The sequence below is a fragment of the Trachemys scripta genome, chromosome 15 (assembly GCF_013100865.1).
Source record: "Trachemys scripta elegans isolate TJP31775 chromosome 15, CAS_Tse_1.0, whole genome shotgun sequence".
Classification (NCBI taxonomy): Eukaryota; Metazoa; Chordata; order Testudines; family Emydidae; genus Trachemys; species Trachemys scripta.
Genome location: NC_048312.1, coordinates 6,628,238 through 6,652,723, shown reverse-complemented (window position 1 = coordinate 6,652,723; position 24,486 = coordinate 6,628,238). Strand labels below are relative to the sequence as shown.

At 40.9% G+C, this 24,486-nt stretch overlaps 1 protein-coding gene across 3 annotated transcripts in view; it reads left to right on the top strand.

The window, feature by feature from the left end:
• The window catches only part of BCL7A (BAF chromatin remodeling complex subunit BCL7A), a 34,168-nt gene that overhangs the window by 5,952 nt on the left and 3,730 nt on the right, over positions 1-24,486 (top strand). The window contains exons 2-7 of one of the 3 annotated variants that reach the window (XM_034790945.1): positions 7,784-7,832; positions 9,652-9,733; positions 10,561-10,581; positions 15,608-15,704; positions 19,020-19,187; positions 23,471-23,592. In XM_034790945.1, the coding sequence (XP_034646836.1) occupies positions 7,822-7,832; positions 9,652-9,733; positions 10,561-10,581; positions 15,608-15,704; positions 19,020-19,187; positions 23,471-23,592 (501 nt within the window). In that variant the 5' untranslated portion in view covers positions 7,784-7,821. The remainder of the gene's footprint in view (positions 1-7,783; positions 7,833-9,651; positions 9,734-10,560; positions 10,582-15,607; positions 15,705-19,019; positions 19,188-23,470; positions 23,593-24,486) is intronic. The other 2 variants (XM_034790943.1, XM_034790944.1) reach the window with 2 other exon arrangements.

Sequence of the window (24,486 nt, the reverse complement as noted above, 5' to 3'; positions counted from 1 at the left end):
AGGATGGCGATTATATTGGGGTTGCAGTCAGATGGCACGTGACCAGGATTCGTCGCCAAATTTGGTCCACTGGTTGGATCATTAGCTTGCCCGGCCTGGCCCAGGCCGGGTACTGATGAGGAGTACAACATGAACGCTGATCCATTGCCCCCTTGTATCGAGTGATACATCCCCTGTCAACCAGTCCCATCTTCTGGCAATCAGAGGTTTAGGGACCTCTGGAGCATCCCTGACCATCTTGGCTAATGGCCACTGATGGACCAATCATCCCTGAATTTATTTAATTCTTTTTTGAACCCAGTTATACTTTTATTGTAGTCTGAGTATTGCACTCATATATGAAAGATGAGTCCAGGAGCAGGCCCCTCTGCCCAGACAATGGCTCCTACGCACATTGTCCCTACTGTATGTAACTAAGAGGTGAGGTGGTGCACTGGGCTTCTGACTGGGCATAATATCGGTGCACAGTAACTACTATTGTGTTATATGCATGTATGCTCATTTTGGGGTCATTTTTCTACTCAGGCAGAATATGTCCCTTAGAAAATATGCATTGTCTTAGACTGTAAACTCTTTGGAGCAGGGACTGTATCTTCATATATGTTTGCAAAGTGCCTAAAATGGTGAGGGCTTGATCCTGACCAGTGTCTCTGGGAACTACTCTAATACAGCGATTCTCAAATTATGGGGTGGGCCTCCTATGGGAGGCATGGGAATGTGTCAAAAGAGGCCCAAGCTGTGTGCCTTTTTGTTTATTTGGTTGGTTTTTTGTTTGTTTGAAGAGCTGTGACTGTCAGTCCTGGATGGCTGGAGCTTGTACAGAAGGGCTGTGCGCACCAAGCAGGTGGGGATAAAGGGGACAGCCAGAGCCCTGCTGCTCGGGCTCTCCTTCCCCCTCTCCCTCCCAATACCTCACCGGAAGGCAGCCCGGGCATCAACTCTCCTCTCCCACCCAATCCCTCACCAGGAAGCAGCCTGGGCTCGGGCTCACCTGGAGGTGGCAGGGCTCTGGCTGGGGGCGGGCAGTAGGGTGGCTATGTTTGCTGTGAAAAGTGTTCTGCTGCTGGCGTGGCACTGTCTTCAGAGGTGGGTGACGGTTTATGTACTTGGGGGGGAGGGGGAGTGTAAATAACTACAGACACAAGGGGGACCCGATCAAATACGTTTGAGAACCAGTGCTTTAATACAACTGTTATAATAACAATAGTTGTTCACTGTGAATGGTTTTGATCTTTGAGATTAGTGCAACTTACTCAATTAGGTTGTTTCAAAGCTCTGTATCAGTGGGCCTATATTGTAGAAGAGCCTCAAGCATATATCTGAGTAGGTATTGCTGCTGTAAATATACATTCTGTGCATGTGACTTTTGAATACATGTCAGAAATGCTGACCATCCATGATGCTACACGGGACAGTCCCTGTTTTAGCCAGAATATTTATAATTTTACAATCCGCCTATCCAAAAAGTGCTTACAGTCCAGTGTATCTTAATGGATTTAAGAGGCACATCTCTTTTTGTTTCCCCTAATGTTTCATGTATAGCTCAAAGGCTGACATGCATCTTTAGATTCTAGGTAGGATAATTTAGGACATTTTATACTATTCCAAGAGATTGGTCAAAAACTTTGGCAGTTTCTGCCATATGCCAGAAAATATTGGAATATTTTTACTCGATTAAAGTAAGTTTTAGAGTATTTCAATGAGAGAGAGAGAGAGAGAGAGAGAGAGAGTAAATATCTGCTTATTTATTAAAGGCATTTGCATAATGCATATCACAGGATTTTGAGGGGCAAGATATGTGGCTTAGAGTGAGGCAGAAAAATAATTCACAAGTACAGTATAGGGAGTTAATATTCCATAACCCATAATTTCCCACATACACACCAACAATAGAGGCAAGAGGAGACTGAGCCAATCTCCCGGTCTAGGATAGCGCACTAGATTAGGAGTGAGGAAACCTGGGTTCCATTTTCTAACTGCCATTGAGTTGCTGTGTGATTTTGGGTAAGTCATTTAGCCACTCTTACCTCATTTTACCAAGCAGTAATACAGGGATAACGATACTTTACCTCCTTTTGTAAAGCATTTGGAGATCATGGATGAAAATCATAATAATAGTAATAGTCTGCTACCTGTGCCTCCATTTCCCTATGTGTAAAAATGAGGATGATAATATTGACCTCCTTTGTAAAGTGCTTTGAGAGCTACAGATGAACAGGTGGTGGTATTATTATAGAAGTGCTCAATATTTATTATGGAAAAGTCTGGCCCCACAGCAGAGTCTTTAAATGGGACACACACTAGGAAATGTTACCAATGTGTGTGAGAGCTAAGGAGCAAAGTAACTCATTCGTTGATGAGGAGTTTGAGATCATAGTGCTCTCCCAGGTGTGTCTGGTGGAGAACCATAATACGCTGTGGCTAGCTACAGATTGGCACTTGTAGGCATTACCACTGGAGCATCTCTATTCATTGTCTCTCCTTGGACTGTACAAAATATGTGCTGTTTAACTTTCTGAGGTTGAAAAGATCTATTACAGGTTTTGTTGCTGGTATTTCTTCCTTAAAGTAGATTTCCCTACTTTATAAGAATTTCAAAACATTGGCTTTTGCCCTTTCCATTCCCTCCCTGAAAATGATAGAGATCTGGGATTTCTTCATGTGGCACCAATAGGAAATCTTTTGCTAGAGCAGTACGACATGAAACCCCAACCATGTGAAATTCACTTATTTCAGGTATTGTTACAAACTTTAAACTATGTTCTGGCTCTCCAAGGGAGACAGCACTTTAGAGGAAACCTCAGTTTGTAGAACTTGGGTCAATTTGTGCTTTTGCATCAAAATTGTATATAACCTGTATCTTGACTGCAAAGCCTGGTGAATCTCAGCTATTTTGACTGAGTTTTGTGTCGAATTTTGGGGTTTGTTTCAACCTGAAACTGAAAATTCAGGATTGAGGTGGAAAAAATAGGTGCTCATCCACACAGATCAAAATTAAAATGTTAGCACAAAGCTGACTCTAGTTTTGACAAAGCCAGAGGCATCTGAGACTAATACAGGTCCTCTGGAGAATCAGTGGACCAATGGGTTAACGTCTTGCCAACATTTTCCCACCATTGCTAATATTAGAGGGGGAGGGATAGTTCAGTGGTTTGAGCATTGGCCTGCTAAACCCAGGGTTGTGAGTTCAATTCTTGAGGGGGCCCTTTAAAGTTCTGAGGCAAAAATCTGTCTGGGGATTAGTCCTGCTTTGAGCAGGGGGTTGGAATAGATAACCTCCTGAGGTCCCTTCCAACCCTGATATTCTATGATTATTTCAGCTCCACCAACATTGGGAATGTTGGAAGCCCTACCAGAGCTGTGTGGCTGTTGCCAGCATTTGACATTATACAGGGTGGATTTGATTTAAATCACTAGTCAGGAAGACTCGATTTAATCATGGTTTTCTACATAAAAATGCATTCTTGTTGGTTGTTGTAACCTTAATACATATTCTTCACAACTCAGAGATAGATGTAGGTTTCATTTTTAGAAGGTACACACTATACATTGTTTAACAGTGATTTCTTTTGAAAACTTTTCAGATTAGTTTTACAGCTAAATCAGAAAATGAATTATTGTTTGGTTATTTCATTTACCAAAGATAATTGAAGGAGATATTTATGAAGTCATTGGGAGGTGAACTATCTCCAATTCAACAGGATAATCATTAATATTTGGAGAATTTTCTTGCCATGCTGTATTAGGAGGAGAACAGCACCAGACAGACATTTAAATAGTTTTATTTAACTAAAACAACAATATTAAGCGTTCTAGATTTTTTTCTTCAACAGCAAATATAATATTTTAACAAAACAAGCATGTGTCTCTCGCTTCTCACATTTATCTCCAGACTTCTTCTCCTTGTCCAGATCTATTCCGCCCCCAACAATCTTCTATTAATTGAACTTTTTGAAACTTTGCACTGTTAGAGAGCGGTAAGGGATTGACTCTGTGTACACAAATTTGCAGAGGGACAATAGGATTGAGGTCTGTTATTTCTCACCTCTATATATTATTTATTTATTTTAAAATTTTTTTGCTGTTAACAAGCATGTTATCTCTGGAGACACAAATCCACAGTTTGAGAGCTACAAAACTAAGCATCTCTGATGGTATCTTCTAGATTGAGCATTGAGTCCCATTGGGTAAATAGAAAGATTAACCTAAATAATCTATACAGAAGCCTGTGGAACCCCATAAGATTGGGTCCCTAATCCATGAACTATTGGAACTCATTTATAAAACTTCTTAAACATTACATGAATATATTGTCTCATACTATAGAATTAGAATTTATAATCCCTATTCCATGATGAGATATATTTGAGCTCTAATGTATCTTAATTAAAACTATCTTTAGATAGGTTTTTCCCCAAAAAGCATTTTATCAAAAAAATTGGATTTTTTTATTTAAATTGATTTTTTCTTATTTTTTTATTATTTTTTTTAAATCATTGATTTTTATCCACCCTGACATTATATCATCTAACCCTTCACAGAGCTTGATGGTTAAAAGTGCTGGCAAGTGTTATATCCAAGCTAGTGCTTCTAACGTTTCTAGTACTGGTGTAGTTGAAAGGGTGTTAGCACTTTCTCTAGTGTAATCAAGTCATCTCTTTGAGATTTTGTCATGATTCATAGTGCCCCTTTCATGTGGCTGAATTAGGTTGTGTTTTGTGGCTCATTGCATATTCGATTTTGAGTCAGATTCTACTCTCTGATATTCATGTACCACTTACTTCAATGGGAGTTGCATTAGAGTTTGGCCCATTATAAACATACCCTTCAGATTAGTGCAGTCAACAAGAGCCATCTCTGCAACTTGGGGAACTAGTAGACTCTGCATAAAAATGGATCCTTAGGTATACAAGTTAAATGGCAGCTTTCGTACTGAAACACAGTTGGATGAAGAACATTTTGAACCAAAGGACATGTCCTTGGTCAGTGTTTTTTTTCCAATTACTCTGATGCTATTTTTGTGATTCATATTTCTTTATATGACAATAGGGTCGAGAGACCTTTCTGCTAGTCACTATACAGACATCTACAAAGTCACATCCCCAGCTCTGAAGAGAGAGCCTAAAGTTGAAAAAATATTTTCATTTTTTTCAGTTTTGTGCATTCGAGAGATACTTTGTGTGTCTAATAATGGCATTTTCTTTCCCATTCCCCCCTTTCTCCTTCTGCTTGATCCCACAGGGAAGTCATAATTCTGCGATTTTCACCAAACTCTGTTGCAATGCAAGTGAGTGTGATGTGATAAATTCAGCATTATGACATTTCGTGACCATCAAGAGAAGATGGGGTATGCGGGAGCTATCCTTGTTTAAACACACATTGTTTTAGTAAATAGCAGACATGGTAAGAAACTGTAACAAGTAGTGGATTTCTTCAAGTCTGATCTATTTGAAAGCCTCTCTGCTTAAATGGCAATGCTGTATCTGCAGCAAAGGCTTTCAGTTCTTGTTCTGTTAAACAATTTTTGTTTCTGATGTTCAATGCTAATATAAAAGGCCTCTTGACATTTCATGTATAAATGTAATGCATGGTATTCTGTTTCATCCACTAACGTGTTGCATTTATACATGCAATTTGACGCTTGGTTTTCTTTGAGGGCCTTGGGGTTTATGTATATAATTTTTGCATAGAAAGTCTTGGCTATTTAAAATTAGACCTTGAGTGATTATGTAACTTAAGTTCTAGGGTACTGGTGTGTCTAAGGCTATGTCCTACACTAGAGAGCTTACAGTGGCACAGCTGTTCCGATGCAGCTGGGCTGCTGTAAGATCTCTTGTGTAGCCACTTTGTGCTGAGAGGAGGGAGCTCCTGTCGGAATAATTAAACCACCCCCCCCAATGAGTGGTGGTAGCTATGTCGGTGGGAGAAGCTCTCCCGCCAACGTAGCGCTGTGCACACTACTGCTTATGCCGGGGCAGATTACTTCGCTCTGGGGCATAGAATATTCACACCCCTGAGCGACGTAAGTTTTGCCGACATAAGTGGTAGTGTAGACATAAGTGAGTGTGATGTGATAAGCATTAAATTCTAAATACTTACATATCTGTTGCTGTCTTCAAAATATTGTGCAAACCTTTAAGGATCATTATCAACCTAAAACAAATTAAAATAATTTAGACCAAAATGTGATGCCCTTTCACTATCCGATTGTAAAACCAGAAAAATTGGCAAGGATGGTTGGGGGCAATTGGAAGTTAGTATTTTTTTTTATTTTATTTTTTTTTTTTTTAAACCAACTTTCAAGGTGAGTATGGGGAAACTGAGACAGAGAGAATTGACTTGACCCAGGTGTCAAATCAGAGCAGATACAACTCAGGAGTTCCTTGCTTCTAGTCCCATGCTTAGTCAACTACTAGACCAGAGGTGGGCAAACTTTTTGGCCCGAGGGCCACATCGAAGTTGCAAAACTGTATGTAGGGCCGGCTAGGGAAGGCTGTGCCTCCCCAAACAGCCTGGCCCTTGTCCCCCTATCTGTCCCCTCCCACTTCCCGCCCCCTCAGACCTCCCGACCCATCCAACCCCCCCCCCCGCTCCTTGTCTCCTGACTGCCCCCTCCCGGGGCCCCCTGTCCCTGACTGCCCCTCCAGGACCCCACCCCCTATCCAGTCCCCCCTGCTCCCTGTCCTCTGACTGCCCCGATCCCTATCCACACCCCTGACAGGCCCCCCAGGACTCTCACGCTTATCCAACCCCCCCGGTCCCTGTCCCCTGACCGTCCCACCCTCCCAATCCTCTGTCCCCTGGAATCCCCTGCCCCTTATCCAGCCCCTCCCCCCCGCTCCCTTACCATGCCACTCAGCAGAAACTCGCAGCTGTGCTGCCTGGCGACGTGGCAATCTGAGGCTGGAGGGGAAGGGGGAACAGCAGGGGAGGGGCTGGGGGCTAGCCTTCCTGGCCCGGAGCTCAGGGGCCAGGCAGGATGGTCCCGCGGGCCGGATGTCACCCGTGGGCCATAGTGTGCCCACCTCTGTTCTAGACCATGCTACAGTTCATAATTCATACAGCATCTAGCACATTGCGGGTGCTGTTGGAAACACAAATGAGTATCTTATGTTAATTCTATCTAATTAAAAGAAATGCTTTAATTAGCAGACCAGAGTGATTTTCTTTGTACAGTAAATAACATTGAGGACATCAGAATACAATTTGGAATTTTTGAAATGGGAATATGATAAATATTATGGATAAAAACATTGTAGGAAGTACTTGTAGTTTAAGCATTCATCTGTACTTACTTATAAATTATGAAGCTGAACGCTCTTGCCCATTCTCTAGATTTTAAAAGGTATCTGTTAATGTTTGAAACCAGTTAAATTTCTTTACTTGTTACAAATTTTACATTGGCAGCTTAACTAAGAGTTTGTTAAAAAGAAGCTTGTCTTCTACATTCTTATTAGTTCTCGTGCTCTCTAAAGTTCCAGTATTGCAATCACATTTGTAAAGTGAAGTACATGAGTGAGTAGTCCCATTAAGTTCAGTGTTATTGCTCATATGCATAAGTGTTTGCAGAATTGGGGCTTTGGTGGACTTCCATCAAAAATTATTCGTGTTGTGGTGTTTCTGTTCATTACTGTTCATTTAAATCAGAAACAATCCTTTCGGTTGGAGGTTATCAAAAGTTAAAAATACTGCTTAGGAAGCTTAATAGAATTGAAATGTCGGGGCTAATTTTTACACTAGAAGGAAAAAGTTACTAATATAGGTTTCCTCCTGTGTTCTACAGTCTGTCCAGTGAAGATGCTGCTTTGAGGCTGCTTTGAGATGCTAACCAGGTACCTTGAACTTTTGGTTTTCCAGTGCAGCATCTCTAAGTAATATTTTGATGTAGGAGAAGACTAAAAAGCCTTGATACTAAAATCCATTCTTGTTTCCATAACTTCAAAGGCTTTCTTAACTAGAGATGAGTTTAGATTGTCTTATATCCTTAAAACAAACAAACCGTGTATCATGAGAATCTCTTTACAGGTTTGTTCTCCTTAGCATTTGCATGCTCTTTTCTCCACTGTCATTTTTATCATGTTTAGGAACAGAATTCAAACTGAGTTCCAGTTAAATTGGTTTCTGACATGCTTTGGCCATTTGGTATGAATGAATGGGTGGCGCTAAGCTACATTTACAAAATTGTGATCTAAGAACTGAAGCGGGAAACTATTTAATCTGAATTGGAGTTTAAATGCTGTTTTTAAATACAAATTTCAAACAAATGTCAGTGTAGACAAAGCCAAAATTTGTTACCAAAGTGCCATAAATTGTTCCTTTTCTAAGCAGGAAAGAGGATCCCTTCAGGCAGATGAAGAACGAGGTTGACATTGTCAGTAGCCAAAAAGGGAAAAGATGAGAGGGAGGGTGGCGGTGGCACTTCTAGAATGTGACTGCTGCTGATTCTGCAAGCCTTTCTTAAAAACCTTGGAGGAGATGTTATCACAAACGCACAGGAGTGACAAAGCTTTTTCCCATCCTGCCAAGAATGTGTGTTTTACAATGTATTAAATAATAGATTTGGAATCCAGCTGTAGTGTTGTGGGTTTTTTTTAAAAGCAAAAAACAAACAAAAAAAACCCACACCCAAAATCCATAAACGTTTTGAAATCATACCAAATTAATTTTAGTTGTTCCTCAATAATCAATGACATTAGTGTGTTTTTGCTAGGTTTTTAATCAATCTGTTTGCAGAATTTTATTTTGAATCCGCTAACCAGCAGTGATGATCTGTGACTTGAAAACTGATTACCAGAGACTAGATGAAATTTTTCTTGCATTGTGGACCGTCCTTTAATGTTCTTGTGAAATGATTGTTCTCAGGGAGTCAATCTCCCAATCTCTGTTGTTCTCGGCATCTGTGTCATCTCCCCACTCTGTATGTCTTCATAGCCCCATGTTGCAGTGGCACCCTCCGGACAGATTCCCAGTGCAACTCCTCAGTGTCACTTCATGGTTGGCTGGCTGGCTGGCAGGGGTCTATAGAGTGCTGTAGGCTATGCTCTCTCTCTTCCACAGTATTCCGAACCCCAGCTGGTCCAGGGAGCTAGGGTCCAAGAATCAGATTCTAGCCTTCTGCATGGCAGCACATATCGCTACCAATAGGCCAGCCTTAATTTCAAAGCTATTTGACATAGGTGTTGAGTGAACAGTAAAATTGCTACCAGAAAGTTTCTCTCCAAAAATAAAATTTAAATGGTCAGACAGCATTTAGATTTCCAGTATCACTAAATTTAACTATACAGCAACCAAAATACCATGTGTCTGAAAACTGCTTTATACAAAGTTAAATACAATTGAAACCATTGTAGTTGTGTTTTTGGTTGGCTAGAATTCTGCTTAACCATCTCTCTAACCCAGGTCTCATTACTGCTACTGCAGTCACTCAGCTAAGCCAGTAACTGTTCTTAGAATTGTGAAGTTGTTTGCAGGCTATAATTGGTTGTTTTTTAAATGCAGGTAATTATATATACATACTTACAGTATTAAAGATGGTACAACAGAGATCATCTTAACTATATGATAGCCCATTTAAATCCTTGACAACATAGTAGGTCATTTTGTGAATACGAAGTTTTTAATGTTAACTTCTCCTGCATTGTAATTTTATAGGGAGAAGAAATGGGTGACAGTTGGCGACACATCCCTCAGAATTTACAAATGGGTACCAGTAACAGAGCCCAAAGTTGATGATGTAAGTATTTCTGGACACCCTACAGATAGATAGCTTAGAAGTTTTGGAACTGCAGAACAGTATTTAGTTAAGGTTGTAAGGGGACGTATTGTCTGTCCTCAGATCTCAAAGTTAATATTGGGTTGGGCCTTAGTACTTAAATAGAAGACTTCCAAGGGAAACTGAGGTTGCTGCAGAAAGTATTGTTGGTGATTCAGTAGGGTAGCACTTTTCCCCCCAAGTCTCATTCTAATATGTGACTTTTAAAGAGATACTGTTAATTTGAAAGCGAGTCAGTTTTTTAAAATAGTTATAGATTCTGCATCCCCACTTTCCAATGTAATCATATTTTCCTAATTGCCAAAAAAAAAAAAAAAAAAAAATTTCTCACCTTTTTCTTTTTGAAAGATCCATACGACCATCAGAGGAAAGTAACTTGTACAGCTAACTGTGCACAGTATGTATACTGTATTCTTGCTGTGCATCGTTAAACAGTTGCCACATCTCACAATAGAGACACCTTTATTTCAGTGGCTTATGAAGAGATTCCTCTGTGTGTGTGTGTAGTTTATAAAGTGTTTTAGAATTCTTTGGTATAAAAGTGCCATGGAAATGTGAGGTATTATTGTATTGGTTAAGATGCTCAAGCCAAGCAGTATAGAATGTTGTCTGCTATTGTAATGACTATTTTCTCCTGATAAATAAGCATTGCACAAGCAGCATATTGATGATCTTACTGTGCAGTGCACTGTGAATTCACTCTGTTTTTTTGCTATGATAGACACATGGCATAAAACAGCATTTATAATGAAAATAAAAATTAATAGCACTTATCTTTTCATCCGTAGATCTCAAAGTTCTTTACAAAGGTAAGTATGCATTATTACTCCCATTTTACAGGTGGATAAATTTGTGCAGAGAGAAATTGTGATTTACCCAAGGTCTCACACTAAGTCAGTAACAGAGCAGGGAAATATAACTTGGGTCTTCTGAATCCCAGTCTGGTAACCTATCCACTGGACCATGTTGCCACTGTTTTAAATCTATAGCAGAGGTGTGAAATAAGTTGCAGTTTGATGGAACTAATAGTTTAGTATAGTGGTTTTAAACCTGTGGTCTGCAGAGACCCCTGGGGGACCACAGACTAAGTCTAAGGGGTCCGCGAAAAGTGGTTGTTACCAGTAGTTTTCAATGTGGTCTGCGGATCCCCAAGAGTCCGCACACTGCCTAAAATTTTCAAAAGGGTCCGCATCTCAATTTGAAATTTTGCAAATGAAAAAAGGTTGAAAACCACCGATCTAGTAAAATGTCCAAAATAGTGGCTCTTAAAAAAAGACTGAAGCCTGGATTCACACTACTCAAAACCCAATTTCCAGGCCTCGCTCTGTCTTCTGATTGAGGTTATGTTAAACTGAACCTGTTTCTTTACGTGACTTCAGTCATCTTGCAGAATCTGCTCCTTAAGGTGCAAGACATGCCACATCTACCCAGTTTAAAGAAGTCTTCAATCCACCAATCTGCCATTTTCAGTTCAAGGCACCCTGTTTGGACAGTTCCTTTAAAGCAGTGGTTCTCAGCCTATTTATTATAGTGGGCCACAGGTTGAGAACCACAGCCTGCCATCCCCAGAGCACTGTGCCCAGCGCCTCCCACCCAGAGATCCCTCCACAGAGTGGAGCCCTGGACGGGGGCTGGATGGCCGGTGGGCAGCAGGGACCCCGGACCTTGCTGTACAGGACTGGGCAGCAGCCCCGACCTTGGACCCAGCTGTGTGACAGGGCAGCCGGGCGGCAGCCCAGACTCTGACCCCATGTGGCAGCTGGCAGCCCCGACGTCGACCCCGGATGGCAGCCCCTGGACCCTGCATGGCAGCCCCTGGATTCTAGACCCTCTGCAGGGCTGGCTGGCAGCCCCAGACCCCCGCAACATGAGGCCAGTCCCTGCCGCACTGGGTGGCCAAGCAGCTGGGAACCTGGACCCTGTGACCTGGTGGTCTTTAGCACACAGCTGGGCCGCAGCTGTGTGCTAATTGGGCCACTGTTTTAAAGCAGTGGTTCTCAAAGCCAGTCCGCTGCTTGTTCAGGGAAAGCCCCTGGTGGGCCGGGCCGGTTTGTTTACCTGTTGCGTCCTCAGGTTCGGCTGATCGCAGCTCCCACTGGCCGTGGTTCGCCGCTCCAGGTCAATGGGGGCTGCGGGAAGGGCGGCCAGCACATTCCCCGGCCCGCGCCGCTTCCCGCAGCCCCCATTGGCCTGGAGCGGCGAACCGTGGCCAGCGGGAGCCGCGATCGGCTGAACCTGCGGACGCGGCAGGTTAACAAACCAGCCCGGCCCACCAGGTGCTTCCCTGAACAAGTGGCAGACCGGCTTTGAGAACCACTGCTTTAAAGAACCTCTGTCACCACTAGATGGCAAGAAGAAGCTACAAACAGAGCCAATGCCTATGCAACAGTCCAGCCCCTGATTTTGACCTTCCAAGCTATCTGTGGCAAAGCTTAATTGCTTCAGATGTAGAGGGATCAAGTGTGCTGCAAATGTCTGTAAGTGAGGCCTTTGTGACTTTCCGCTTTGCTACTGTGGCCAGTTAGAAGATGTAGATGATATACTTGGAAGCTGCATCCATTGTTGGAGCTACATGGTTCCCTCATGGACTTGCACAACACCTTCCCTCAGCTGTTGAATGGTTGAGATATTTAAATTAACATGCCTGTCTTGAACGTCTATGTAAATGTAATCACAATAAAAAAAAGTTGTGCTAAAGACTTCACTAGCTGACATGCTGCAAAAATATCCAGAGAGTCTCTTGTATTTAAAAGTTTCTTCAAAGCTGAACAGCTTGTGTGTGAAATAAGCTCTCATCAGTTAGGATGCCAATTTTTTCACAGAAGTGTTCTGCATAGAAACTTTTTATCTCTTTGATAAGTGTTGGCACTAATTGGATTACTTGTTATTCAGAGAAAATGATTGCTGTTATAATGTATGCTTTGTTAAATATATTTGAGATGTGGGGGTTACAGTTTCTAGGGTTTTTCCAGGCAAACTTGCCTGCATCCGGCAGAATACTTCTGACATTTTTTTAAAAATGTCCTTCATAGTACATTAGAACTGAATTCATAGACATGTTCTGTGTGAGCATATCGTCTCCGCATAGGCGGATCCTCATTACAGTCATTGAGGCTCTGTATTTGTCTGAGAGTCCTTTCACATGTAACCAGTTAGAATATTTGGACCATAATTTGGCATATTGGGCAAATAACCCTTGATTGTGAGTCTAAAACTAATTGACAGAGGCCCTTTGAAACTAGGTCATTCTAACATTCACATGCTGTTGCAGCCTTGTTTAAGATAAAAGGGTCTCTGCCTTGTGGCACATGAGATCCCTGAACAGAAAAGAGCTATACATTTTGAGAGAACCTAAAGGAAGGAGGGCAAAATCTGGTCTTTTAATTTGGGCACAAGGATTATTCTCCACCTGCCCTTGGCCTACATGCACAGAAGCAGATTAAGGTACCCTCCTAGTGCTCATTAGAATGGTAGGATGGGGTCTTACTAATGTGTCCTGCAATGCTCCATGGCCCCAAAGGAAGTTGTATGCCATTTTAGGGGGCATGGTTAGTGTCTCCCCCATCAATGCATATAGCGCTCCTAGGCCCACCTGAGCTGTTTTGGTGGGATGGTTTAGGAGCTGTTCACTCAGCTGCTACCCTTTTGCTCCCTCCGAAAAGAAATATAGTGTTTCTGGGAAGTGTGGCCTCCTTGATCCAGAGCTGTTAGATTTGTCAATAACTTTCTGAAATATGTATATGTAAGTGTTTGTATTTATGATGTATATTTTAATAGGGGGGGGGAAAACCTTGTTCCAAGGATAGAGAAAAGTGCCCCAGTGTCTGTCTGTCTTGAAATTCTTCTGCAGCCTTGGACCATACTTGATTGTCGTCTTGTTTCTGTCCCTCATTGGAGAGTGTTGCCTGATCATAATGGGTTGGTTACCGAGCTTCTCCCTCCCTGAAAACTGGCTTTTCATTCTCCTTTCTCTCAGCAGGAACTGGGTATTCCAAGAGCAGCGCAGCTGGCACTTTCTCCTAGGAGACCAATTACATCATCTCCTAATTGAAAATGCTGCATCCCTTTCTAGACATGGATTTTCATATGGATGCAAACATCTCTTTTGTTGCTTTAACTCTTGCAGCTCCTGCTATTAGACAGGACATGGAGCAGGGGTGTGTGCATGCAGAACTGTCTTGCTGCTTCTGGGATTTCTCTTTCTCTCATAATCCCTCCTGCTCCGCCTTTTGGATTTAATGCAGAAACTACATTGTATATGGAGAAGGGAAAAGTCTCAGCAGCCTGGGTCAGTGGGAGGGAGGGAGGCAGGCAGGAAACAGCCATCCTTTCCATGTGAAAATTCTCAGTCCCCCACCATTACCATCATGCACACATTCAAAAATGCATGCAAAAAGTGAAGATGCTGTGTCCTAGGTGACTAGATGATAACCTGGAGCAGGCTGTTGCTTCATAATACAGCCCTCCCAGGAGATAATTACCCCTACTCCATTCTCTCTCCAGAACCACTTCATACTCTTTAAAATACTTGGCACTTGCAGCCTGCCAGTCTTTCATCTAGCAATCTCAAGGTGCTTTACCAGTAATGTTTGTCGCTTCACTGTGAGGTAGATCACTGTTATCCCTGTTTTCCAGAATAGGATACTGAGGTACAAAGCAGGGAATTGATTTACTCAAGGCTCCAAAGTGGCAGAATCAGAAATCATGTAAAGAATTCCCAAATCCCAGCCCTTACTCTAATGACGTTGCCTCCACTTTTGGCTTCTAGGGCTTCGCAGGAATTCTCTTGATATTGTCTTTCCTTTTCCAGTTGCCTTTGTAGCTCTTGGGAATGGGGAAAAACAGCAATAAAAATACCCAAAAAACACCTTAATTGTGCATAATAAATTAAACTATATACCTATTGGAGTATTATATACCTTCAAGTCTCCCGATACACCAGCTGTGGGTGAGGAGTCATCCACAGTCTTAGCCCTAGGCAAAACAGATGCTAGGCCGAAAATAAAATGAGTTTTTCATTGTGTTCTGAAGGCCAGCAGAGCTCTGGCGAACATCCAGGAGGAACAAAGTACGTGTTCAAATACTTCTCTTTAGTAAATTTCTACTCCTCTCTCTAAAGAGAGCTGCCCCCAAGCGTAACGTACAGGTGGGCTTTCGGCTACAAAGTAGTATGACTGCACTTGGGAAAGGTGCAAAACTGCTAGGGCCTGTGCTATTGGTTATAGCACTGCAGTAAGCTATGGTAAAATTTCTGTTATAAAGAGAGAGGTGTGGTATTTTGTTCTGCCCACAGAGCTGGCAACCAGCAACTCCCCAGTTCTAATCCTGATTCTTATGCAGCTGCTTCATTTTACCTTGGATAACTCACTGGAGCATTCTGCCTCAATTTCTCCAGCTGCAAAATGGGGGGATAATAATGAGCTACCTCACAAGGGTGACGTAATGTTGTGCAGTGGTTTTGAAGATGAAAAGCAAAGGTCTCCTGATCTGTGAGTAGGGCTCCTAGACACTACAATATACAAATAATAATAATGTTTATAAACACTAAACATTAGCAGAACTTCTGATAATGGTTGCTCTTTTTTTTTCCTTCAGTGGGTCATAAAGAATAAACTGTATAAGTGTTTCTCAGAGATTCTTATGATGACTGCCTCATCAGTGTTCTTGGTAATTCTTGACTTGGCCTTATTTCCCACATGAAAATTATAAGCATAATATGCTTACAGGACTAATGCACTGAGCTGAAAGAGAGAGTTTTACACTAACACGTGGATGTTGGTTTCCTGGCTAACTATTTGGTGACTTTAATTTTTGGGGGGTGTTTTTGTTTTTCAGAAAAACAAAAATAAGAAAAAAGGCAAAGATGAAAAATGTGGCTCTGAAGTGACCACTCCAGAGAATAGCTCTTCTCCAGGGATGATGGACATGCATGGTGAGTGGGACATGGCCAGCCCAAGCTACTCCGTGCACTGTTATAAAGGAAATAACCAGTGGACAAGATTCCTATTGGAATCAACAGGAGTTGCTGGTGTGTACGGGCAGAATTTGCCCAAGTGAGAATAAAAAAAATAGAAACGCATGGCACTAGATCAGTGTGTGGTATAAGTCATTAACGTTGATGGTGGTAAATGCAGTTTTCAGTCTGGCTGCATGTAAAAGAAAATCCCTGTGTCAGCTGTGAGGGAAGCTAAGACACTGAAATAAAACATGAAAAGGACAAAACAAAAATAAGCCCAGTTTCCCAGGTGCTGTTTCGCTTATCTAAGTGAAGTAGTAGCCTTGTGCAGCATACAGACATGGCTTGCTTTGGCAGTGGAAAGCTAGTGAGTTCTTCTGTATGTATTTGCTAACTCATACTAGCTGCATATGTCTTCACAGTGTGTCTGTCCTTGAAGTGCACAGGTAACTGCTTAATAAAATACCCTGTTTCACATTTAAAATATGATAAAATCTATCTTTAAACCGCTTTTTCAAATTTAGCAAAGCAGAGACTGTCTATTGAAGTATGTCTTAATAGATAGTGTGAAATGTTAGTAATTTTTAATAACCTATGTAGGGAAGAAACATGCTCATTTATATACACACCTGTTTGCCCTTCCCCAAACTCCAAAGGAGCTGAAAGAATTTTGTGGGGAGAGACTGAACACATAACTTCATCCCCAAAGTAAATATTTCAGGAAGTCATCAGAATGTGAAAGCAGAGCGCTACAATGGAATCTCTTCTGCAACTTTAGCTATGATTGTCTGTACTGCATGGGTATTGTAATAAATTGTCGGGAGGAGTGCTGTGATGCCTAATTTAGGATTTTAAGGCATTTTGGAGAGTTTTGGATGGAAGGTGAAGGACATAAATCCACACCGTGTAGAGGTCAAGCATAGGAGTTTTACACACAGTGCTGGTGGAGTGTTATCTTGCTTATTAGTCTCAGAGACACTGTCAATCAGTTGATTACAATAGAATATATAGATTTTCCATGGGTGGGGGAAAGTGACGGGGTAGGCAGTTCCACACCCCGGGATAGGTTTTGCAGCAAGACAAGATAGCACATTAGCCAATGGTTAACAGGTTACATAATGTCTCCACCCATGGTCTCAAGTTAGCAAGTTAACATTTTAATTAATACTTTGATAAAATGTTATTGGTATAAAATATATATGTTGAATTCTGATATGGTGTCCATAGGAATGGAGCAACTCCTTTGATTGTCCAACAGGTACATTCCTAGGGGTGAAAGCAAAGAAACAGTGAAAGTATATGATGATAAAGATTGTCTCCTTTATGTCTTAAGGCAAGCATTGGTCCCTTGGAAGGGAGGTGGAAGGATGCCATATCTTATACTGACGTGCCAACTTTTCATAAACTCAAGGTTGGATCTGTAGGAAGAACGTTTCCCTACAGAAGGCTAAGAAATGCAAAGCATTAACGAAGTGGCTATGAGACTGGGCTATTGGATAGCTTGAATGTTGTGTACAATAACATATAAAACAGAATTCCTAATTTTGAGTTGTGACAGACAAAAATAACACAGGAGACTTTCTTGACAAGTAATTGAATCTTCAGCAAGACTTTAAATTCATGAGAACTTTTGCTAAAAATCCTCCTGGAAAATGAAAGTTCCTTTGTGTTATAATTGGTATGATGAAATAAGCACATTGGGCTAATGTTATGAGAAATGGAGAATCTTTATTTTCAGATCGCCTGCTTCTCCTCTCACTTGTGCCAGGTTTACACTTGTTTAACCCTATTGACTTTAATGGAGTTACTCCTGATTTACACCATTGCTAGTTAAGAATTGGGGCAAAATTATTCTTTCAGTACCAAGAAAAAAACACTACTCTCCTGTAGTATTTGCCACTGGGAAGACTTCTCCTTGATAAAATTAACCAAACCAGAAAATGAAATTTTCAGTTCCCAGACTAAATGCTGACAGATTAACAGAAGCAAGGTGCTTTGTTGAGTGTTACCATGGTTTCTATCAAAACGGCATCTGTATAGCTCAGCCATGTTGAAATTCCTTAATTTATGGATGTCTAGGTAGCAGCAATGGCCAAAGCCACTTTCCCATCGGCGTTTGAGTAGAAAGGTTTGACCTTTTGAAGATGCAGAATTTTAGCTTCAGTAATTTGCACCTTTGTCCCCCATCTACACAGACTTCTAGTGTGACTTTGTCTTGGACAAGTCATTTAATCTGTCTCTCCTTTCCCCATTTGTAAAATGGGGATAATACTTTTTCCTTGCCTTTTGTCCATCTTGTCTATTTAGATTGTAAGCTCTTTGAGACAGGGACTGTCCCCGATTTTGTGTGGTAACTATCTGAGTTGGGACCTGATCTCAGTTTGGGCCTTTAGGCCCCACATCAAAACAAATAATAAAAATAAGTGTTATCTATGGGAATACACCAGAAGGCCCCATGAAAACTTTACCTGTTACAGAGGGATACTGTGTGCTTGATGAGCAGGTTGATTTATGGGGATTATGTTACAGCTGTGCTCCAAGATCTGTACTGGTTGGCTCTCAGTTTCTGGTTGCAATTCAGCTGTTGGTTTGTATCTATAAAGTGGTTTGGGAGTGCTTCTTTCCTTGCACGATACCCCTACAGATGATATTAGATGAGGCACTCAAGCAGGTAGCCCCTGGTTTCCCCAGGAACTGGGTGCAGGCAGGGCATTCCCACTGAGGGGCTCTTGATATTCGGATTTGCTTCTCCCTTTGACTTGACGTGGCCCAGGTTTGTAGACCTTCAGGATGCTCTGGAAGGCCGACCTGTTCTTTTGAGTATAGGGAGGAGCATGAAGGGTAAGTATTCTTAGATATAAATCTGCAGGGTAATATTAATAGTCTAGTTGGGTACTGATGCTCTTGATGAATGAACTGATAAAATATAGAATTCTGGCATCTGATAAGAGTTGTATATAAATCCAAGAATTTTGTGCTGCTATTATTTAGAGCCCTCAGTCACCATATCTGAAGAAATATACCCTATAGTTAAGCAGCACTGTGTACAAAATCGGGCATCAGAGAATGTCCGTTGAGTGAAGGGGACTTAAGTGTAAAAAGTCCTACTTATGTGTGAACCTGAACAGTCCTCAGCTCACCCAAAATTCCCACTGAAGTCACTGGGATGGCAAGTCATGCAGGATCACATCCAATATTAACTATGCAATGATGCGTAAAAATATAGAACTTCAAGAAGAGACAAAATGTCCTGTTTCATTCACTTTTAATCAAGGTAGAATTTTTTTCCAGATGACAATAGCAACCAGAGTTCAATAGCTGACGCTTCTCCAATAAAACAGGAGAACAGTAGCAACTCAAGTCCAGCACCGGAGCAGAACTCAGCAACACAAGCAGATGGCACTGAAGTAAAGTCTGATGAAACTCAAGCAGACGCAAAGGAGCAACCTGGTTCAGAAGGTAATACATATAGATATATCTTGTGCCTGCAGCTTTTCTAATAGGAAGCACTAGTTCAAACAAATACTTGAGTTCAACATTCTTGATAAGAAAGAAGCTCAAATAATAAAAGTGGAACAGAGTGACTGGCATGTGATACAAAACACAACCATACATTCTTCCGAAACAACAAATACAGCTCACAAAACAACTCACAAATCAAAAATGATGAGTTGTCAGAGTCCACATGTTATTAGCTATTTAACTTCTTCATAATCATATCTAGTTGGCTTAAGTCTTCTAAACTTCATTGCTGTGTAAATAAGAGCGAAGACCTTGGTATGTAAGTATTTTATTTATGTACTTAAAACTCCTATTGACTTCACAGGGAGCAAGAACAGGTTTAAACTAAATTACAACATTAATTTCTTCCATGAGAGTTCCACTGACTTCAGTGGTAGCTGGCCCAGGTCTGAAATCTTTACTGCACCTGGATGTTTCGCGGCTCCAAATAGAATGAAAAATATTTTTCTGCTTGGTTTTATACCTTAGAAATTCAGGTCCTGCCTAGGTTGAAGGACTGACTGCGAACTAGTGAAATGGTTACATCGCGAGAGCTAAACAGGTGAAAATTGATCATCTGAGAGGGGAAGAGATTTTTATTGACTTTAAAACTTTTATTATGTAAAACTTATCTAATGTCAGGGATTTTCAGTTAACTGAAAATTAACATTTTAAAGGAGGAAGTTGCTTCAGTATTCAGCATCCTTGGGCTTTCTTGAGAACTCACAATAACTCCCTTATATTGCTCATTGATGCGCCAGTGAAAGCAGGGAAGGTTAGACTTGACATTCCAGATATTCTTAAGGTAAAAAACAAACAGAGGAGGGGGGAAACCTTAAAATAGATAAACCTTTTAGGCTGGTTTAGTCCATACCATGAAGCAAAAAAATAGGCATAAACCCCAATCTTAAAAAATCCTTTGTAGGTCACTGTTTAGACATTTATCAAAGCCTTGATCCTGCCAGGTGCTCAGCCAGTGGGAGTTGAGGATGCGCCTCACCTAACATGATTGGGTTCTAAACGAAAATGGAACTAACAAATATTGATATTTTGTAACTTTTATGTGTACATTTTTATTTTAACTTTACTTTTTTTAATTTGCTTTGCTACATTTCTTTTAAAGCTAACTCTGAATTTGTATGCCCAGATTTCTAAAAAAGTACATAATGTATTTTATTTGCTGTGCAGAAAAACAGCCAAACACGATGTTGGTGAAAATGTTTTAAATCTTACTTTGTTAATGCTATATTTCTTTGGTGCCCTGTAAAATTTTAGTTACTGAAACATTTGCTGTGTATTTATGCAAAATCTTACGTTGTGATGTTTTGAAAGAAACCATTTTCTCCTCCCTATTATAATAGATAAAATATACTCTTAACAGCATTCTAATAATCTGGTTGCAAAATACATGCCATAACAAAGCATTTAAATTGTCCTTGGCAAATCTTTTCCTATTGATTCAGTTCTTAATTCAGTAGATCCAATATCCAATTTAAATTTAGATCAGTTATCTCAGTAATATTAGAACCACGTACATCATGCTAAATACCTTCAATGACTAGAATGTAACTGTTAGATGCAGGGCAATTTGGCAGCCAAATCACTACCAAAGTAGACACAGGAAAGCCAAATTTTATAAAATAGTATTCTCAACTGACTGCTCACTGAGAACTGTATGGATTTACTGCCAGATGGTAAACTTGCCTTTAACTTGTTCATGGGTGAATTCAGCCGATTACATAATGTACATGCTCCCATGACTAAATTTAGGTTCAAGGAAAATCTTTCCTTGTGTTGATTCCAGGGTTATTGCTGTGAAATGAGAGGGAGAAGCTAGGGTACAATACATACTAATCTGGCCTTTGTGCTGGTTGGATACTGTGTTTAATTAGGGATTCTAAATCCAAATAACCCATCATTGATTGGAGAATGATGCTGTTTGATCAAATAGCTTTGATTGTGACACTGCCAAGCTGAATTTAAATAGCAGGTAACAAATTAAGGACCCAAATTCCGCTGTACATCTTTTGTGACTATTTTGAAGTCATTGGGGAAGCTTAGGGGAAGAATTGGCCCTAAGTGCTTAAAATCAACATTTGTATAATGAACAAATATTTTAGAACGCTTTCCTGTGTAAACTAATTATTGGCAGGTCTGAATGACTCTGAGGACAGGTAAAGGTAGGGCCCTACCAAATTCACGGGCATGAAAAACGCATCACGGACTGTGAAATCTGGTCTTTTATGTAATTATATCCTATACTATACAGATTTCACAGGGGAGGTTAACGTTTCTCAAACTGGGGGTCCTAACCCAAAAAGGGGTTTCAGGGGGGTCGCAGTATTGCCACCCTTACTTCTGTGCTGCCTTCAGAGTTGGTTGGCCAGAGAGCGGCGGCTGCTGGCCAGGGGCCCAGCTCTGAAGGCAGCAGCACAGAACTAAGAGTGGCCATGCCATGCTATCCTTATTTCTGCGCTGGTGCTGGCAGCAGTGCTGCCTTTTGAGTGGGTGGTTGAAGAGCGGCAGCTGCTGACTGGGAGCCAAGCTCTGAAGGCAGTGCTGCCGCAAGCAGGAGCACAGAAGTAAGGAGGGCAATACTGCCACCTCCCAATCCCTTTTTGGGTCAGGAGCCCTACAGTTACAATACTGTGAAATTTCAGATTTAAATATCTGAAATCATGAAATTTATGATTTTTTTAAATCCCGTGACCGTGAAATTAATGAAAATGGACCGTGAATTTGGTAGGGCCCTAGTATTGGGACACGGATCCTTTCACCTAAAGATCACCAGGATCAGGCACTTAGACTATAGCGAGTCTTCACATGCATGAATTCGAGATGGGCCAAATGTAGGTCCCATCTGCTCTGTAAAATCATTCATGTCAGGGACCTGTGTATACCACAGTAACCTGGCTTGTGTGCAGATGCACACAAGGTTAAAACATGGTTAGGTCTTCTAAACATGTAGTTTAACAGTGTCAGAAAGTTGTGCAGTAGTACAAAAGGAAATAAAGCCCCTGCTCAGAAGTGCTTTTAATCTGGAAGTACTGAAGACTTAGTGTTTTCTTATAGCCACACAAACAATTCTGTGGCAGTTTAGAGAGAACCCCCCACAAAACCTCAAAAACAAACATCTTGCATATGACTGAGTCATTTTGAGAAATATCACTCTTCAGACCACATTCAATAAAATATTTTCTGGAGAAGGCTTGCCTTTTGGTAACTTTATGTGCAAAGTTTCAGAAGGTGTTCAGTAACCAATAAAGAACTTTTAAATCTTACCCTCTTTTTCTTGGGGGATTTGAGAATTTAAAAAATATGAATTAGAATATAGAAGTGATGGGTATAGAGAGTGGAAGAAGGGAATCTATTCAAAAGCTGCTTATTAGAGTGAGCAGCAATAAAAGTTTGAACCAAGTAGGAACCATTGCAAACTTGAACATCTAGGGGAGATTTCCCACAAACATCCAATAGACTTGAAAAACATATAACCTTATTGATGAAGCTAGACTCCTAGATACTGTGTTAGAATGATTACGTGCCACTTTTTGTAGGAATGGTTTTTAAGTGTCCTGGGGGTTAAATTCCAGTTCGGTAATTAAATTCTGCATATCTAGCCGCCATGGCCTCCCACCCAAGTTTGTTGGATAAGTTATTCTTTTACTTCCTGTCTCCAACCCTCCATCCCACAGGTAGCTGCATTTCACTACTGGTTGTAATAATTTCCATATTATTTATATACTTCATCTACTTATTTTGAAACTATTCACGTGTGCCAAGTACTTTGAAATCTTTGTGCAATACAACTGTGGATCATGACTGCCTCTAGTGGCTGGTCCAAGCTACTGTACACCTTACTACTAACACACAGATAAAGAGAATTCTTTAGTTTAGCTCAAGTGGCAGAAGCCTGTGGTTTGGGTGCTGAATATTATGGGTTCAGTCTCCACTGATAATTCAGGTGTTGTTGTGTGAATGCAATCACAACTGGTTATTTTTGAATGAAAGGTATTATATGTACATTAGCATTAGAGAAAAGAACAGGAGTACTTGTGGCACCTTAGAGACTAACAAATTTATTAGACCTTAAGCTTTCGTGGACTACAGCCCACTTCTTCGGATGCATATAGAGTGAAACATATATTGAGGAGATATATATACACACATACAGAGAGCATGAAGAGTAAAAGCTTGTATTGAAAGTTGATTCTTCATGTTTAAAACAGTTTTTACTCTTTCAGATACTTCTGATGAACAGAATTCACAGTCTTCAATGGAAAATTCCATGAATAGTTCAGAGAAAGCAGAAATTCAATCCTCTGGAGAAAATGATATAACTACAGAGGCATCTAAAAACTCTCAGGTAATTTTAATTAAGTACAGAAAAGCTACTTTTACAAATTCAATATCAACTTTAAAAAAAAGTTTAAGAAAAACTGTCAGGAGGCCAATCACGCTTACATTTATTTCCTTAGCTGTGTTACTAAGATCACCTTGAATCATAGAATATCAGGGTTGGAAGGGACCTCAGGAGGTCATCTAGTCAGGGCCGGCTCCAGGCACCAGCTTGCCAAGCAGGTGCTTGGGGTGGCCACTCTGGAGAGCTCACAACCCTGGGTTTAGCGGGCAAATGCTCAAACCACTGAGCTATCCCTCCCCCCTGGACTATTAAATAATTTTAAATATCTGATGTGCTTTCACCATTCATTTGGCCTTCTGTTTCAATTTCATTCACCTTTAACAGTAAGAAGACTGATTAGTTTCACTTTCAGGCTCATCTGCACCAGCCCATGTCTGATATGTAAGGAAATGTTACAATCCAAATAAGAAAAATTTTATTTACTTAGTAAAGTAAATGTATTCCTTTAATTTCCATTTGGAAATAAATATATTGTCTTTATAAAGCAGAACAGCTAATAGAGCTGGCAAAAATGTAATGCTAATAAACTCAGTGGGTCAGATTTTGGTTTGAGGTATGTGTATGTCTGCAGAGCCATGGTTGGGAGAAGGGCTGTGGCTTGGGAATTATCCCACCTAAATCTGCACTACAGGTCCTCTGTGAGACTTGGTGGTGGTTTTATGTCTGAGTGCACATGTGCCCACTTCCAACCTCACACACCCTGTCCTGCAGAAATTGCTGCTTCTACTAGAAGGAGTAATTTCTGGGTCTTTGTTTTTTGTTGTGGCTGAGTATGGAGCTGAGGTAAGTCACAGATTGATCACATGTTACTGCTGTTGCTTTGGAGTGTATACAGTG